Here is a 17,721-nt window from a genome sequence, read left to right as displayed (position 1 = left end):
GACAGTAATTTTATATTATTTCGATTAAATCGACGAGCCATGTTCATTCGCATCTCAATGAAAATCAAAAGTTCTTACGAAGACTTTCACAAATGATAATGTTACCCGCGGTGATATCTTACCTAATATTAAATATTAGGTACTCGTATAATATTCATGCAATATTCATGCAAATTAGAGAATGGGGAATCGAGAGGTTGATCTTAAGATATATTTATTTTATTTTCCTTTAAAATTTTATAAAAACACGTCGATGGCAAAAACATTATAAATTATCGGTAAAAATTTCGTCACGTGGATCGATATCGATGTGTATGCATAAAGCGCATCTAGTCAAAATTTTCAAATACGAATACTATTTATACCAGCTATTTTAAAATAAAATATTTCTTATTTTTATATCAACTTCATATAGATTTACATAACAGGCGCATGGAACATAACGGGAAAGTCATAAACAAGTACGAACTTGTCTGGCAAAACTGGGCATAAACGTATTACAGTTCACCCTTACCGTTCCATGAAGATTTCCCGAAATATCATGTAGTTTGTATTCATTAGTATTATATTATATAAATGTGCTAATTAATATTCCATTTACTCTCTCTCTCTCTCTCTCTCTCTCTCTCTCTCTCTATATATATATATATATATATATATATATATATATATTCCTTAGAAATAAACAGTTAGATAGATGTAATATATAAATATAAAATATGTCAATAATATTTATATTTTTTTTTTATAAAATATATATTATTATATATATATATAACTTCATACAAAGGATAGTAATTAAGTTGAATTCTAATTTGTTACTTTTTCGTTCGCATTCAAACGATTCTACAGCATATTAATCGATTTCAATATACTTGCATTTATGTGTTTGGCAATTCTGAGAAAGGCGAAGAGGTAAGACATATTACAAATGTATCCAAAATTTGACTTTTGAAGAGCATCCATTAAGTCAATTTCCATGCAAACTTAAATTCATGAAACATAAATCCTTAAGATAATGTATCAATATTTCAAATCGCTTTCCTGGTACAATTATATATGCAATATACAATTATATATGCGAATACAAGTATGCGCTGTGTAACTTAAGAAACAATATTATTTCATATTAATAACAACCTAATACATTTATAAAGCATATTTGTTAGTGTCGCGTCATTAATAATTCAGAATATTATTTAAATATTTTTTAAGCTATTTCTCCTGGCTATTAAATTCAATTTTTCTATAACTATTATCACATTACATTTATTCATATAATTATATTATTTAATTGATATTATATGTAATAATATATAATGTTAATACTATATAATAATATGTAATTAATGTATAACTGATCTAACTCATTTGATGTAATCCTTCCCATAGAACCTGCATTGCACGTAATAATTTTTATTCTCTTTGTACTTTTTACCTAATTACATCTTCAGACATGCTTACACATAATAAATATTTCGTTATCAATAATCCCTACATTTACTCGAATTTTTTCAATTAAAAAATATACATTACATTCTAATCATCCAATACATTTAATGCCAATGCTGTAAACATTTAATCAACACTTTCTAAGCGAATCTAATCAATATTTTCAATATATATATATATATATATATATATATATATATATATACATACATACATACATACTTACATCTACCATATACATAATATTATTATTAATTCATTATTTCAGTTATACATTAACAATTGGATTTACTAATAACAATTGATTGATTGCCCAATAAACTATAACAATATTACAGAGAATATAAACGATTGGCTATTCCCGACTTTAATAACGAGAGTACGCTTTTGGCAAACTTACTCCCGTCCATTTTTGCACTGCATACAATCAGTGGCATCAATAATGAAACGAACGTAATTTACGCAAATACCGAATTGTCAAAAGACGAGGGGGCTCCATCCATTGTCCCTACCATTCGATTAAGTGAAAATATCACAGACTCACACTAGCTTCGCGCTCCAATCCACGCCAATGATTTCTTCCCCGCGATACTCACTGCTAATAAAATAATGAATGTCGGCCGTTATGCGACGAGTCGCAAAAGCTGCCCGAGTGGAAAAATCCCAGCGACAAGACGTATTCCATCATAGCGCGATCAACCCTTCCTCCGTCGTATAATGGTCATTGTTCGGAAGCTCGCTCGAGTAGCAGTACCAGGGTGCGCGACAATCTCCCAGACTTTCGCGCGTTAGTCATGGCTCATCATCGGCCTCGTTAAGCTCAGGCTGACGGCGCCGCTTACGATGATGTCCCGTGCGATAACGAATTTATGCTAAATAACGTTAGGCCTCGGTTCGCACCCCCGTATTGGTGCGAGATGAGAAATTGACAGGTGTTGCGACAGGTGCGTTGGCCGGCAGCCACGTGCCGCCAGGTGCGACGGGCCTTCCCGATCTGGCATCGCGCCCCTGATGATACGCCACCCGAGCATCTCACGTGCGCCGCCGGTGGCAACGGCTCCGAGTCACCGTTACACAAGCAATCTCCGAACGCGGGCGTCTTTACGTCACACTCCTTTTTCCCTCCTCCCTCCCGCCGCCCACCCAACGCAGCTCTCATCGTCATTCACCCCGAAATTACAGATCTCGAGATAATGGTCGAGATTATCGACGTTGCTGGGACAAAATTCAATCGAGGATACGTCGGTCGGATTGTTACGGCATATTGACATAAAAAGCATTGTTTGGCAGCTGTATGCTTTAAATTATTTTGCTTGTTATTAAACCAAATAATATTATTTTAGCGTCTATAGGATTATTTGACAATGACTCCCGTGTACTGAAGCTTGCAGGATTAATAGGAAATCATTTTGGTTTATTTTGTTATTATTATGAAATTGATTGATATGAGAAAGACTAGTTAAGCATAATTCGATTTTTATTGTACAAAAATATTATACAAAAGGTTGATCAGTCTGTGAAAGAGTCGGAATTTTATAAATTTGTATAATGGATAATTCTTTTCGGATAACTTGCGCCTCATTGCTGTTTTTTCATCCATTTGTACGAGGGAGTCGACGTCAAGGCTGAAAAGTAAAGAATTAATAGAGATATAGGGGCGGGAATAGGAGAAGGTTGGAAAAATCGCAGTATATAAGCAAATAATTCTTACGCGGTCCCATTGTTGACTGAGTGTAATTTCTTCGAGGATCCTGAGCGCAGGAGGGATCGCATCGATAGCGCAAGAAAGGATTGTTGCAAACTGCGCAGTCGATGGCTGGTGTCTGTAAGTTTAGATTATTCTGGCGTTAACTTTAAGTAAAGCGTGCAATGACTGTATCGATTTTAAAGAGAACAAGACAAAAAGAAAAATCAAACGAACCGGGAATCTTTGGAAGCACGGCCATGGCATTGGATATATACAGCCTCCGATCGGTCCACCTCCGATGCCAATTGTAATTTGAGGCGATGATTGCCAAGGATTGTACGCATAGCAATTGCAACCGGCTATATTGTTATTTTCATTAAATATTTGATTTGTAACTGTATGAGCTTGTGGGCAAGGGTATAGCAAATGGTTTTTTTTTTTGCTGCCTCTCTTTCATAATCGGGGGAATTGTTTTCAAAATCAAGACAGAAAAAAAAGAACGATAAATCGAAGAGAAAACAATAATAGAAGAATGAATAATAGAAGAAAAAAAAAAGGAAGAAATAAGCAAAGTACAACGATCTAAGGAAATTCATAAATATTTCTTTCAGATTGTTATCGTTTTATATTTAATCAAATGTGATAAATGGTGTTTGTGCAACATTATCTAATGTAAATTCATAACTCATCGGTCAGGTAAACCAATGATTAGAAAATAAACGATGCAACGTGAATTGGTTTTTCATATTCACATTGGCAACTACTCTCATCGATTTCAGCTCGTTATTACGATCTGTAATAACTGTTTTGATGAATTATGAGCATCAAGATATTTAATTATAACATTTCCAGTTTGGCCTCCGTTCATTTAATTTACTTTTTAATTTTCATTTTATTGCATATGACCATGTTATTTTCATTAAATTAATTGCTTAGGAACATATAATTTTAATAATTGAGCACTTAAATGTTTCCCCAGGCATATGGAAAGTTTGTTAATTACATAAAAAAAAAAAAAAAACTATGAATAAAATACATTTTTAAATAATATATTCCAATAATTAATAATTTATTTTAAATCAATAATTAATTTTTTATCGATAATTAATTTTAAAATAAAACACTTGGATAATATAGCATTTGTTATCGATCAGACCATTTTTTTTATATTACTCTTAAATAAATTAGATATACGTATATACATACACGCGCGCGCACACACACACACACACACATACGCATGATAAGTACTTTTAAAAATATCTATAATAAACAAGCTTTGAAGTAGCTTGTAAATTAATTGTGCTCGTATAATATTAGATAATAATTTTTGTTTAATTATAACCGATAGTATTAAACCTTTTTTGTTAATGAGTTTTTATTATTGCATAAGCATGAATCTAATTTCTTATTAAAACGAGAATTTAGAATTAATTAATAGGAATTATGAAGTGGAAATATTGTATGTGATTGATTACTCGATTAAAAATATCCCAGCTATTAATACGAATACACGGGCAGTGCTTTTAAAAGGAAATTGTAAATATTTGATTTTTCGTTTTAATATTCGAATGTGGCTTTGTCGTACGAATGTCGAGTATCTCATCGACGCGTCTCATACCCTCAAGAAATAAACTCGTCTATTCTCCGCACGTCGGGTGAACATTGGGTGCCGAGGATACGTCTCCTCTTTGAGCCCCTTGAACTCGATTACTACGTAACGTTAATCCCGAAAAGAAATTCTTTGCGTCGGCAAGTAGGCATCTTATCCGACATTACAGGTTCTAAATACGATATTTTTATGTGGGCCCAAATCGGATATTATGCCCGACCCCGAGAAGAATATCATCGCCGTCGCAATTACGTATTGGGCTGCTTGAGCGCAGCTTCGTCGAAAAACTTTGCGAGCATTAGTGAATTTCTGGGATAAGAGTGTTTCCACGACGGTGCCGTCACGGAACTAAAGCCCAGTCCAGTCCAGTCCAGTCCAGTCCAGTGCGATACCCGGAAACGGATACTTACGACAGGCGCAATCAGCGCCCGGGTAAAATCCCGGGCCGAACTGATTATTGATGACGTTGTTGATGTCGATTTTCGGCAAGGCCTCGGGTTTCCGCTTCTCCTCGCTCCTATCTCCGTCATCTCGGCCGCACTTAGTATCCCCGTGCGAGCATTTGCTCTCGTCATTAGCGCCGCATTTGCCATCGCCCTGGTTGCAGTGCTTGTGGCAGTTGAGCTCAGCATCCGCGCAGCTCGTGGCATTGGGCACGAGATTGGTGATGTTGACGATGGTGGTGATGTTGGGTGAGTTGGAACCACGAGTCTCCGCGCACTCGCCATTCGCGCAATCGAAGGACGTCTCCACGGTCTTGGAGTAGGTCTCGACAAGGCGTTTCCTGCAGTGCGAGTGGCATTCGCGTAGACACGTGGCGTTGGTGCAATTCTGCTCGAAGCACTCGTCCAGGCAGACTCGCGTGTTACCTGAGTTCAAATCGTTTTGTAGGCTTTTTCATCACTCTTTTCTTTCTTTCTTTCTGTTTGTGCTATATGCGGGTCGAGCGAGTAACTGTGCATTTAATGCGATTTATCCGTATGGCCCACCAGGCGTCTGGCCCCGAGGATTCGCATTTTTATTATCGACCTACGCCCGAGTGGTACAGTTACACCGAGCCATAATCAATTTTATATCGTCACTTTTAACGCTACGATATCACAGCTACGATAATACACGCTAAGCAACTAAGGTAGTGCGCATTGCAATATAATTAATTGTCGAAGGTCAATAGTACATTACCGTTTCCTGCACATTCGATTTAATATTTTCTTTTCTTGAATCTTGCAGCACATTGGCCGTGTTGGATGTCGAGTTGGCAAGACCATTATCTTCGTTACGAAAATTACAATCTCCATTAGGCGCGCTACCGGCGCGATATCAGGTAGCGCGACAACTATCCCGAAACACAATATGAAAATCCAACGAAATTTCTATTTTATTTTTATGCAAATAATTCACGAATATTGGCAAAATTGCCTCAGCGCGCACGGATACGTCTGCAGTTTAGGATCTGTCGAGCCTTCTCGATTCATGTAAACAACGCTTTATGTAAACAATACATAAGCCGACGCATTGTGCAGGAGGCAAATTTTCTATTTTAAAATCATTATAACGAACGAGGCATTAATCTCGGAAGGCTTTGTGGCGCAAAATCTATTTTCATAAATCCATCATTTGCAGAATATACAATTATTCGGCCGTACGTGATCCAATAATCCTTCTTCGGGGTTCCGAATGTGACCTTAAAAACTTTCTAAAATATTTGAAGAGCAAATAATAGCAGAGTAAATTTTGAAATAAAGTAATTACAACGACAGTACGAAAGTGCGCTACCCGTGGAAAAGTGAAAGCTACCGTAGTAATTGGGCGGCGAAAATTGCCGCCTACTATGTGCTTCGAGCGCGATAAAGGTCGGAATCGCGAAAAGCTCAAATATCTCAGAGCTTGAAAAATTCAAAATTCATGAAGCTCGTTGCTATAAGTCGCTCGCGAGTCACTTACTTTCCCCAATCAGCGGCCTTTAATGATTCAGAACTATCGGCCCAAAGGCGCGCTCGTGTCAATTTCCACGTCGGCTCGACCTCGCCAAGCGCTTTACGCAAGTCGCCATTTATAGATCAGCGCGCGAATTCCTTGGGGATGCGACGGGGCGCAAGGACGAAGCTTTTCATCGTACCAAAACCCGAGCCGTGGTGCTGCCTCTTCTCGCGCTTCAGGCACTTGATGTAGGCGCGATAGTCGCTGTGCTGACAGTCGACCAGCAGTTTGGGCTCGCTCTCGATCTCATGGTCGATTTCGTTGGTCCGGAGCTCGGGATGCCGGTGGCTGGCTGCCGTGCCCAGGACAGCGACTAACAGTAGCGCGAGGCTGAGGCTCGCTTTCATGGCGCTTCAGTGCTTGCGCCCGGCGGCTCGCGCGTCGTTTTATATCTCTGGCCGGGTACGCGACCGCCGGCGTTTTTTCACGCGAGATGGACGTCGACAACGACGACGCGGACTAAGATGACGACGACGACGATGACGATGACGACGACGACGACGACGACGACGACGACGACGACGACGACAACGACTACGACGACAACGACTACGACGACGACAACGACGACGACCATGACAAGACTATTTACCCGGTGCCCCCTCCCCCCCCGCCCCTCCGCACAACCCCAAGCCCCCCTAGTGTTTGTTCAACGTGCGCATATATTCACGAGGGGCCGACGAGCGCTTCTCGAGCAAATTTGCTCTGCTTATCGCCATCGACGCCACCGACGCCTCCTCCCATGACTTTCCACTCCCGTACCGCGAGGTACGTGGTCTTCGTGGATTATGCAAGTCCTACTTTTATCGCTTGCTTTCGCTCTTACGGACCTCTTCCTTTTCCCACCTACGACACACTCTCACACTGCGATGGTCATTTTCGGTGATGTACCGTAACATTTTAAGCCGAGCTAACGAGCTTCGTTAGTACAGCATTATTGGACGGTAATCGAATAAGGCAAATTGTAAATTTAAAAGCCATGGAAGGAATATGAGAGCATTATCAATTTCCATCGTTATATTATATATCGACGGAAAGGAATATATTAAATTTCGATGTAATTGCTTTGTATGAGAATCGGGCTAGTTTAGATTTAGTATCGTTGCGAAAGAAAAATAAATTTATGTTATCTTCTCTATATGACGTAAAGGAAAATACCTGAGTTTAAGGAACTGTTTAGTAGTGTAAAAAGATTAACATTATCGTGTTTATCGAGTGCATTCTAGTAATATAATTTAGTCGTACAGTTGCATTTACGTTTATGGAAGATTAAAGAAAGATGAAGAAAAGCTCGAGACAATTTTATTATTCGAATCTGATAAGTAAGTTTAATGGTTTAAGAGCAGCAATTGCTTGCGTAATTTAAAAATTACGTCTTTTCAAGCATGAATTTTTCTGAAATATTAGCACTTGATTACCACCTTAGATAACATTAATGTTTACACAGAGAATTTGCCATACGCTAGCATACACTGTCTAACCAATGATATCACAACGATACATACTTTTGTGAAATTAGTTTGAAGTTAATTGTTGTTGGGTGGAAAAGTATGGTTTATCCGAGGGTCAGATTGCATGACAACGCATGAAAGCGTATTTACGGTTTATAATGCACACATATTCAGCCAACTTGCTCCATATATTATGACTCTGGCGGTACAAGGATACAAGATAATTCCGGAGAAATATGCTTATTTTCCTTCTTTATTTTTTTTTCTCTATTCCGCGAGGAGACTTATGGAAGGAAAATACACGATATTAAACATTTCAAACATTAGTTTAACATTATGTGAAAATTACTTTGGATTATTGCTGGCGAGAAATATCCACAAGGATAATTAATGCATTATTACTAATAACAAACAATCAGCTGTGAAGTGTGAGAATGTAAGGAATGTTCTATGTTGCTGATTTTTCAACGATGTATGATAATAGTATCATTTTATATTGTTCGTGACGTTAACGAACGGATTATGGACATGGGAAATTAACGATGAGAATTGTAATAAATTTTTCGCTAAACACATTGAAATGAACGTTAAAACTTGCTTTATTCATTGTACAAAAATATAGAAAATATGTTTTACATAACAAAATGCAGCATCGTCTATGCTATATAATATACAAAATTACTATCCACTGTGCCGATTTTCACGTAAAATAAACGATTAAATAAACGTACGCCTTACATTTGTGTTGCGTGCATACACGCATACACACACACACACGCGCGCGCGCGCGCGCGCGCATATCCAAATCCATGCATATGATTATTTTTAATGCTTAGTATATTATATATTGAGGAGTATTCATTAAAAACGATTTTCCTTCGACTTTGAATAAAGTGCCAAAAGCTAATAACTATCGTCTCTTATTTTATATTTACTTAATATAATATTCATAAAAGCTTCTTTGCATAATTGTTAATTTGGCCACATACCCTCGTTGTTAAATAATAAGATATATATATCATAAATAATTACAATTTCAACAATGATTATTCACTTAGAATGCTTAAAAATTCTAAATAAATTCTGGAATTTCGATTTATTATAAAATTGAGAAAAAACATTATTTTTATTAGATTAAATATTAACCGTATAATTATACTTATAAGTATATTATCAATTACGGTAAATATAATTGTCTATCTCGTTTCAGAGATAACATTAATAGTAAATAATATTATTAATATAAATTATTTAAAATTTTTTTTGTAAATAAAATGTTTAAGTTTATATAAATTACATTTCTAACACACGAATGATTAACCAATTAATAGTAATGAACTAACTGCTTATTTATAAGAATTATTGAGCGACTAATAATAAAATAATACTCACCGTTCGTACAAATTGAAATCATAAAATGAATCACTTTGTCAATATCGTAGAATAGAATTTACCCTCGTGGGCATACACGTAAACACACATACATGATGAGTGCACGCACGCTTTATTGTAACAATAACTTAATGTATTTTTTGGATTAACATTAATTATACGCGATATTCTTAGAGCAAATTATAGCCACTCGCACGAAGTAGTGCAAAAAGTTTAAAATTCATATAGCAATACGACCGATATTTTCGTATACAGTTATTTGCGATATTAAATGTGTGTGTAGAGAAATTGACTATCAATAAGATTCGATGCATTTTTTTTTTCTCTTAAAATACGTACGTCTATACTCAAAATTAATAAAAATAGAAAACTTTCTTCAATGCCACTTGGATTTGGCAATTTTTAACTTATTATCTTATTAAATGCGAATAGTGGTAACCATTTTATAGTTTACACTAGATAAAAAATGAGGGTATTTATATGCTTCATGCCGTATTAATGTAAAGAGAAAAGGATAATAAGGTAAAAATTAAAAATGAGTTTCGTAAAGCGTATGTATAGTAATTTTACATTATCAGAAGCTTTATCAACTCTCGGTGTCTCGACCTTCCAGCATTTATTTCGCGTCTGGTCACTTCGTACAATACGCCATCTTACATAAGCATAGACATTTTGGAGTCATTCGACAGCGGCGGCAAACAGTCTTTTTGGATAAATGTTCAGAGTGCGCATGACGCGCGCTTCATATGTTGCGTGCTTTCACGTTGCGCACATTACACCAGCGTGAAAATGTTTAAGGCACCTTGTAAAGGTTGTTTTCGTCGGCCAGTCAACGCGAGGAACTAAGAAGTATGTATACTTAAGGTGAAGATTCCAGGCGACAAGTGACCGTAACGTCGCACTATCTGCCATCTTTTACGACGATGATGTTGCATATTGACATTTTTTCTTGACCCACATAGACAATGGAAAAAGAAATGGGCGGTGGTTCGGGTGGACGATTAAGCCTCAACTTAGGAAATATCGCACGAGCCGAATAATCTCCTCGTTCTCCTGGGTTTATCGTCTAATTAACTACAGGGGTGTGGGATGCACGTGTCAGAGTCAAGTGGGTGGTTTAGGGAAAGGGAGGGATTAGCGCGCGAACCAACGACCTAAAAAACGCACGGAACAAATGTGCCTGGTAATCGAGAGCGGTGACGGGTATCCCGCATAAACGCAATTGTGCTCGATACGCGCAATTATAAAAATCGCTCACACCCAAGCCCCGATGCTCAAGAGTCGCACTCACAGTTATGGCCTCGAGGTCCCGGTCCGCGGTGCTTACGGCTGTGTGCGCGCACGCACGTTTACCAAATGCCACTCTTTTGTATTTCTCGTACAATATGACGTAAACACTTCGACATCTCGTCGTACATCAGGTGTTTTAATAACCTATCTATTGCAAACAATTGGCTGATCGACTGCTATTTACGTTCGGATGAGGAAGTCAGCCTAGGCATATTTAACATAGCTGATGCGTGTGCGCGCACGCGTGCGTGCACGGATGATTGGCTGCTCGTCAGCTTACTCTTCCTCACCCCACCCATCCATTCTCTATACTCGCGTAAAAGTTATAAATTATTGCTCAGCGTAATTAATTTTGAAAGATGCAATTTATGACACAATGAAACATCAGTTATACGCGTTTTCGCGTACGTTTGATTTTACGTATGAGACGCACTACTATATAATACAATGTGGTCATTGGGCTTTCTTTTTTTACTTGGTTCTTACTGTAACGTTAGCTCTTGTTATTATTTTAGCGATTTATGTATTATTTGTAAAGCAGGAATTTACCGATTTTCATACTCAGTATTGTCGGTTTCGAGCGTTTATTCTAATAAAATTGTAGTAATTAGTAAAATTGTCAATAAGTAGTAAGAACCGTTGTTTTTTTTTTGTTTTTGTTTTTTGTTTTGTTATTTAATACTCTTTAATATTGAAATATTAGTTGTATTCGAAAGTTGAAGTTTTATTGCAAGTGCAGTATAGCATTGAAAATCCGTGCACTAAAAAATTTTTATCAACGGTACCTTGAACCTATTTATCACTTATTTTTACACACAACTCATTTTCGTAGAAGTGATTTATCATTAGGAATTCTCTAAGAAAATTTGCAAATTTATAATAAATATTCATTTTTTGCACCACTTATTAAACAACTTTTTACGATCGGTTGCTTTGTTAAATGTTATATGAATAAATGAAAGGAAAAAACTTTTTTTTTTATCAATCCTCACAATTCCCAGTAAAATTGAAAATATACCAGCAATAATTGCATTCTAGATTGTGCCAAGTATTATTTGTCGGCGTAAAATTACTTTTATATGGTTTAAATATGGGTGAAAAAAAACAAAAAGAAAGAAAGAATTCAGTACTAATTAAAGTATCTCTGATATAAAAAAAAAAAATATGCAGATATATACGTTTCAATGGTACTATAAGATGCTCAACTTTACAAAATTATTATTAAATGTAATTAATATTAAAAAATGTTACAATAATTTTGGTTTAATTTTATCATGTGGCCATCAAATTTCATTAAATTACAAAATTCTTCTTTACTCTAGAATTCATCGTAACTATCACATATTTAAATTAATAATAAAATTTTTGTAGATGAAGCTGTCAATTTATGGAAACAAATACATTATTCAATAATCAAAAAAGTATAAAATCTTTGAAAAGGGAGTGATTTAACAGTGTATATAACTCGGTTAGATAAATACCAATTTAGCTTGATTATTTAGAGCCTAAACTAAATTAAAATCTTACATAAGTAATTTATTAATTGGCCGGATTAAATATGAAATATTTCATATCCATAAGAATTTATCAACTAACATATTTAGAGATTAAAATATATAAAATACAATTTTCATATTTCATTGCTTCATTATGTGCCTCTAATACGAACAAATATTCTATTAAAAAAATATTCGAGCGAAGGCTTTAAAATTTTAAACCTGTAAAATATTATAATTTTGGCGTTCATAAATAAGCCCATAAGTTACATATATTCAGCATTCGTTATTTATTTAAATTAAATATAACTGATACTTCACATATTCTGCATAGATAAATAATCATGTTTACTTAATCGTGAAGATTGAAAATACCAAAGTGAATAGGATATATCGAGCGATGCCTATTGATTTTTCGTACAAATGGATTAAAGAAAGCAAACCGCGGATGCTAAACTTGATCATTAAAAGTTGCATATGAAATTAGAGTTAACGATTCATTTGCGCAAAATGCATAGGATTTCAACAATAGCAAAACCGATAGCTTTTATAACTGCTAAGATAGAATTTCATGAGTATATTGCGAAAATGAACTTGTAATTAATTTTTACAATTAACACGAGTAAGCGTCATATATCTGATAATATTTCCAAACTGACCAAATGCACATCAGCTTATATTCGCTTTTTTCTTCTTTGTCATACCGACTTGAGAAACTTGCTAACGTTCACGAAACACAATTATAATAATTATTATTTTTATGATTTTTATGGAAGTATTTTCTTAATTTTATTTTAAGAAGGACGTGAATGAACTTGCATAAGTTATGTTTTTGTTTTATTAACAGTACGTATTCTTTTTTACACAGCATTGATTTAATTAATGTGTCACATTATTATACAAAAGATGAATATGCAATATTTACGCATATATTTAATAAAGTGCTTTTCTATGCTAATAAACATTAAGTTAATCTCAACTGCCATTTTTTTCCCCTTCGTTATCTTCTTTTTTTCTTTTACAACAAATAAGCAGATATAAGAAAAATGTATTAATTACTTCCTTGTAAATGTCTTTCTATTATAATTTACAACGTATGTATTTTTAAGGAGTGAAGGAGTGTTTATGCGATAGCCTAATGATTACAAATATTGAATTACAATTGCATAAACAATCGGCCATTGATATAAAAATGCAAAAATGCTAATCGACAGGCTTATATCTTATATGATTATTAATACTCTTAAAATCTCATATCACACAGACATTAAATTTTATAAATGAAGATTTTTTTACATGGTCGAGATGCAAAACTTGCAAGTAGGCAAAGCAAGCGAGAATGTATCTTGCAGTTGTTATTTGCTTTAAAATATTTTGTCACGATGATAGAGGCGCGTGAAACAGGTTCGTCTTTTAATTGCAGCTCTCGAAACTTAATTTACCCGGTTCATTAGCATCGATTTATGCTTTTGTGTAAAGGGCGCGTAGGTCAAGCTTCTACGTCTATGTGACTTGTATACATAGGGGAGAGGCAGCTATATATGTGTATTATATATATATATATATATATATATATAATGTATGTCAATTGAATGAGGATGAAAATAGTCCGGCGACGCACGTTTGAAAAATCAAAGTGTAGTCGCGGTGCCTTGCCCACGATCTATCGCTTTTCCTCCATTACGTAAAGTCGTCCGCTCGTTGAAGCTGCAGCGACGAAGCCAAGTGGATGGAGGGAAAAGGGTAGGAGGACAATGGTGCTGGCCGGAAGAAGTTGTTGGCCAAGAGGGAGGAGAGTGGCGCGCAAGGGCCAGGATGGAGCCGAGCTCCATCTCGCGGCTCCATGCCACATCTCGCATAGACACGTAACTCCAACGTTACGTCCGATTGCCATCGGTGGTGTCCCTTGCACTCTAACGGGACGCACTTGTGCGCGAGTCAAATCGATGTTGGCTTCCATTTCAGCTTCCCCCCCCCCTCCCCCGACCATCCGGCTACTATTCCGTCTCCACGAACCCATGCACAAAGCAGCCCGAAAGAAATGAAAAATACGTGTCCTGGGTATCGAAGAGGAGGAAAGCTGAGCGCTGGAAAACTTGGCTATCGGTGGGCTGGGTTGGGAGAGGAGAAGAGAGAGAAAGAGAGTGAGAGCGGGGGGGAGCAGATATGTTGCTCGGGTCCGTTAAGTTGAGGTATTCGTAATTCTTAGTGCGGGGGCTGTATTATTCTAGCGTCTATTTCATAAAATTAAAAGATGAGTTTCGTGATAGCTTGGAGAGCATAAATCGAACATCGTTGGCTGACGATGGCAATTTTACAACAAATTTTAAAATAAAATTACATTTTATCAATACATCGATTTTAATGGGAAAGTTATTTAATGTACAAATTACTGGAATCCTTCATTTTATTTAATAAATTGCTTCTCAACTATAAATATTAATGACCATCGACAGAGAGAGAGAGAGAGAGAGAGAGAGTGAGAGAGAGAGAGAGAGAGAGAGGCGAGCAGATATAGTTTGAGCGAACGTTAGTTAATTGGCATTTGGTGGGAGGAGGAGGGGGGGGGCGGGGCGGCTGGTGCGGAAGAATACAAAACAGTTAATGTACGAGAAGAAATGAGAGGTCACGAGTGGTGTCAGTAGAATGAGAGCCGTTTTATAAATATATCATGCTTTATAATTACAATTATTTAACATTACGATATTTATAATTGCCTTCGATATACATATGGTTTTTAACATCGATCGTACAGCGAAATTTTAACAGAGCAATTATTTTCTCATTAACCTGTATTTTCCGATCCTTTAGGTTCCGCCGAAATTTATATCACACTTTCATAAAATGCTGATGTACAGATTGACGAATGACTTTATAATAACAAGGAAGCTGGAAACATTTCATTACATTTTTTTACTATTATGATTCGTTAGTAGAAGTAAAGTATTACAAATTGATGTTTGTTACATAATACGGACGAGTTCTTATAAGCTGTTATAATTACTGTTATAAGGTTATGTTATAATTATTTCTTAAAACTTCATCGTAAGCAGTATAATACGTTAATTGTCTATTGGCAAATGAATTTTGCAATCTTAAAGAAAAACCGCAAAATCACCAATTTTCCAAGTAAAACATCATCACGTGTTATTATTTATTATTTATTATTATTATTATTATTATTATCATAATTAAAAAAATCTTTATATGGTTGATTTGAAAATACCATTAATTGCTCGTTATTCACTCGCAGTCAACGATTAATAATTATTTATGACAAAAGTCCAAGTTTCATTTATGGATTATGAAATATTCAGCTACGGTATCCTCGCCTCTTACCAACAAATAATTATGATAAATTGCCGCGCAACTCATCATTTTTCGGCGTCTTAAATAAGCTATTTTCTCTCTCTCTCTCTCTCTCTCTCTCTCTCTCTCTCTCTCTCTCTCTTATCTTAACGACTATAAGCTCGTAGATTAGTAATGGACGGAAGGGCCGATTAAATTACATTTAATCTTAAAAGCCAAATTTAACCTCTGATTAAGAATAAGAGGTCTTTTGGTTTAGAAGCGAAGTACAGTGAATCGGCAATGAAGCGAGTGTACTCCCCTCCTCGGCGACGATGTGACGAGTAAAGTCAAGCGTTTTCGTCACATAAGAGTCGGAGGTAGGAGTTTCTAGTATACTGGGAGTCTAATCCTATTCACCTGGCGTCGTCGCTCCTTTAAGTATCGAAGGACACGCGACACGCGACACGCGGATAACATAAGGAGCCAAACCACTCAAAGCCCGTTTCTCAATTTCGCGCTCGGTCGCCCTTCTCCCGGGCGGTGACCCTGGACCGGCGCTGATGTAAAAAAGGGCCGAATCCCTCTACCCGATGTGCATCGGCGTTGGGTGTCGGCGACAGAGCCGCGTGGGCCCATCGGGGAGACACCAGGTCGCGAGCAATGCCGACGTACTCCCTCCACGGGCCGATCGACTTCGGGAATGCAACATGGCGCCCCGGCCGACTAGAGCGCCGCGCGGCGTCTCTCGCCGAACCCAAGGACGGTCGGATCACCCGGGCGTGCGTGAGCTGTGCGCCGGAAGAGAGTCGGGCCTTCGAGCGGGTCCGCGAGGTGCGGCCCCAGTAGTAGCCGATGCGGCGCGCGTTCGACTCGTCGTCCACGACTCGGCCGCGAGTCTGCGACTGGAAATTGCCAGTTGGGACTGAGCACCCGCTGCGACGCCGACGAGGAGGAGGAGGAGGACGAGTCGTACCGGGATGGACGAACATGAGCGAGCGATGGACGCTGGAAGCCGATCGGGAGCCTCGACACACGGTATTGCTAAGAGGAGAAAGCACCTCACCTGAGAATAAAGCCTCTTTGCCTCTCTGCCTCTCTCTGCTTCTCTCTCTCTCTCTCTCTCTCTCTCTCTCGACATCGCGCACACGCGCGCACGGGCTCTCTGAGTGTGCGTCGTGTTTATCCACTGGGCGTGCGGAACTAGACTGTCTGTCAGGAAGTCCGCCTTTCTAGATTGGAAAGCGAGTTTGGTGAATCCTCGAGGGACGCGATGATCGGGTGTCCGAAGCGTGACCATGACGCCAATTACGGTTAATGTGTAGGATCTGGGGACGCGGTGTCTCTGTTGCACATCCTCGACTTTCGTTTTTCGCGCCAGATATGTCGCGATCGCTGCGCAGTTTTGCTTGGACGCTGTAGGACGACGACTCGACCGAACTTTTCGTCTCTGCCCCCTCGACCGCGCGTAGGCTCCATCACTCTTTCTCTCTCTCTCTCTCTCTCTCTCTCTCTCTCTCTCTCTCTCTCTCTCTTTCTCTCTCTTCTCTGTCTCTCTTCTCTGTCTCTAACTCGCTCTCCATCGTGTATTTACTCTCACGCTCTCGATGAGCGAATGGAGCTCACGCGATCGCTCGTATTTATGTCTTCGTTTTTGAGGCGAACAAGCGCTAGTGAAAACTTTTTCAGTTTTCGTTAGATTCTTTCGCAAAGTTCTTTTCCTTTTACGCGGATCCTAACAACATTCTTACTGCCGTTTAAATTTGTTATTGCATAATTATCAAGGGACGACTTTCCTTTCACACTGTAAGCTCAAACTGGGAACATCACGAACCATTTACTATACATCGAGCTACCCAGATTGTCGTGTTTACTATTGCGTTTCGTGCATGTGTGCACTCTTAGAAAAATACACGTATAATTCATTAGTATTAGAATTTTTGTGTCTACTTATTATATACGAATATGTAATTTGTGATTATTATAATAGGACTTCTCGTTTCCAAGAATAGTGTACAAATAATGGAACTTGTGCTTATTTGTAACGTTTAAAATGTATTAAACTAACTCATT

At 37.6% G+C, this 17,721-nt stretch overlaps 1 protein-coding gene across 2 annotated transcripts; it reads right to left on the bottom strand.

Annotated features, from left to right (window-relative positions):
• Positions 1-2,998: 2,998 nt before the first annotated feature.
• Positions 2,999-7,138, bottom strand: LOC105364307 (uncharacterized). 2 transcript variants are annotated; one of them, XM_011502204.1, is made up of 5 exons: positions 6,871-7,138; positions 5,162-5,620; positions 3,374-3,498; positions 3,164-3,293; positions 2,999-3,077 (listed from the first exon to the last, which is right to left on the bottom strand). In XM_011502204.1, exons 1-5 carry the CDS (start codon positions 7,076-7,078, stop codon positions 3,031-3,033), a joined length of 969 nt encoding a protein of 322 aa, XP_011500506.1. In that variant the 5' UTR covers positions 7,079-7,138; the 3' UTR covers positions 2,999-3,030. The 2 variants fall into 2 exon arrangements, with proteins under 2 accessions (XP_011500506.1, XP_011500507.1); XM_011502205.1 differs by having other exon boundaries at positions 3,164-3,275; positions 6,871-7,136.
• Between the last annotated feature and the right edge of the window lie 10,583 nt (positions 7,139-17,721).

The sequence above is a fragment of the Ceratosolen solmsi genome, unplaced genomic scaffold (genome assembly GCF_000503995.2).
Source record: "Ceratosolen solmsi marchali unplaced genomic scaffold, CerSol_1.0 scaffold31, whole genome shotgun sequence".
In the NCBI taxonomy this organism is placed as follows: Eukaryota; Metazoa; Arthropoda; class Insecta; order Hymenoptera; family Agaonidae; genus Ceratosolen; species Ceratosolen solmsi.
The sequence above is the reverse complement of the archived record's forward strand: the minus strand, read 5'-3'. Positions and strand labels throughout refer to the sequence as shown.

Bases quoted from the DNA above. Each gene is read 5' to 3' on its own strand.
- LOC105364307 (XM_011502204.1), bottom strand. From the start codon at position 7,078: ATGAAAGCGAGCCTCAGCCTCGCGCTACTGTTAGTCGCTGTCCTGGGC. The intron at 3,499-5,161 runs GTAAGTATCCGT...ATAACAATATAG, and splicing joins GGGCGCTGATTGCGCCTGTC to CCGGTTGCAATTGCTATGCG. The intron at 3,294-3,373 runs GTTCGTTTGATT...AGTTAACGCCAG, and splicing joins CGTGCTTCCAAAGATTCCCG to AATAATCTAAACTTACAGAC.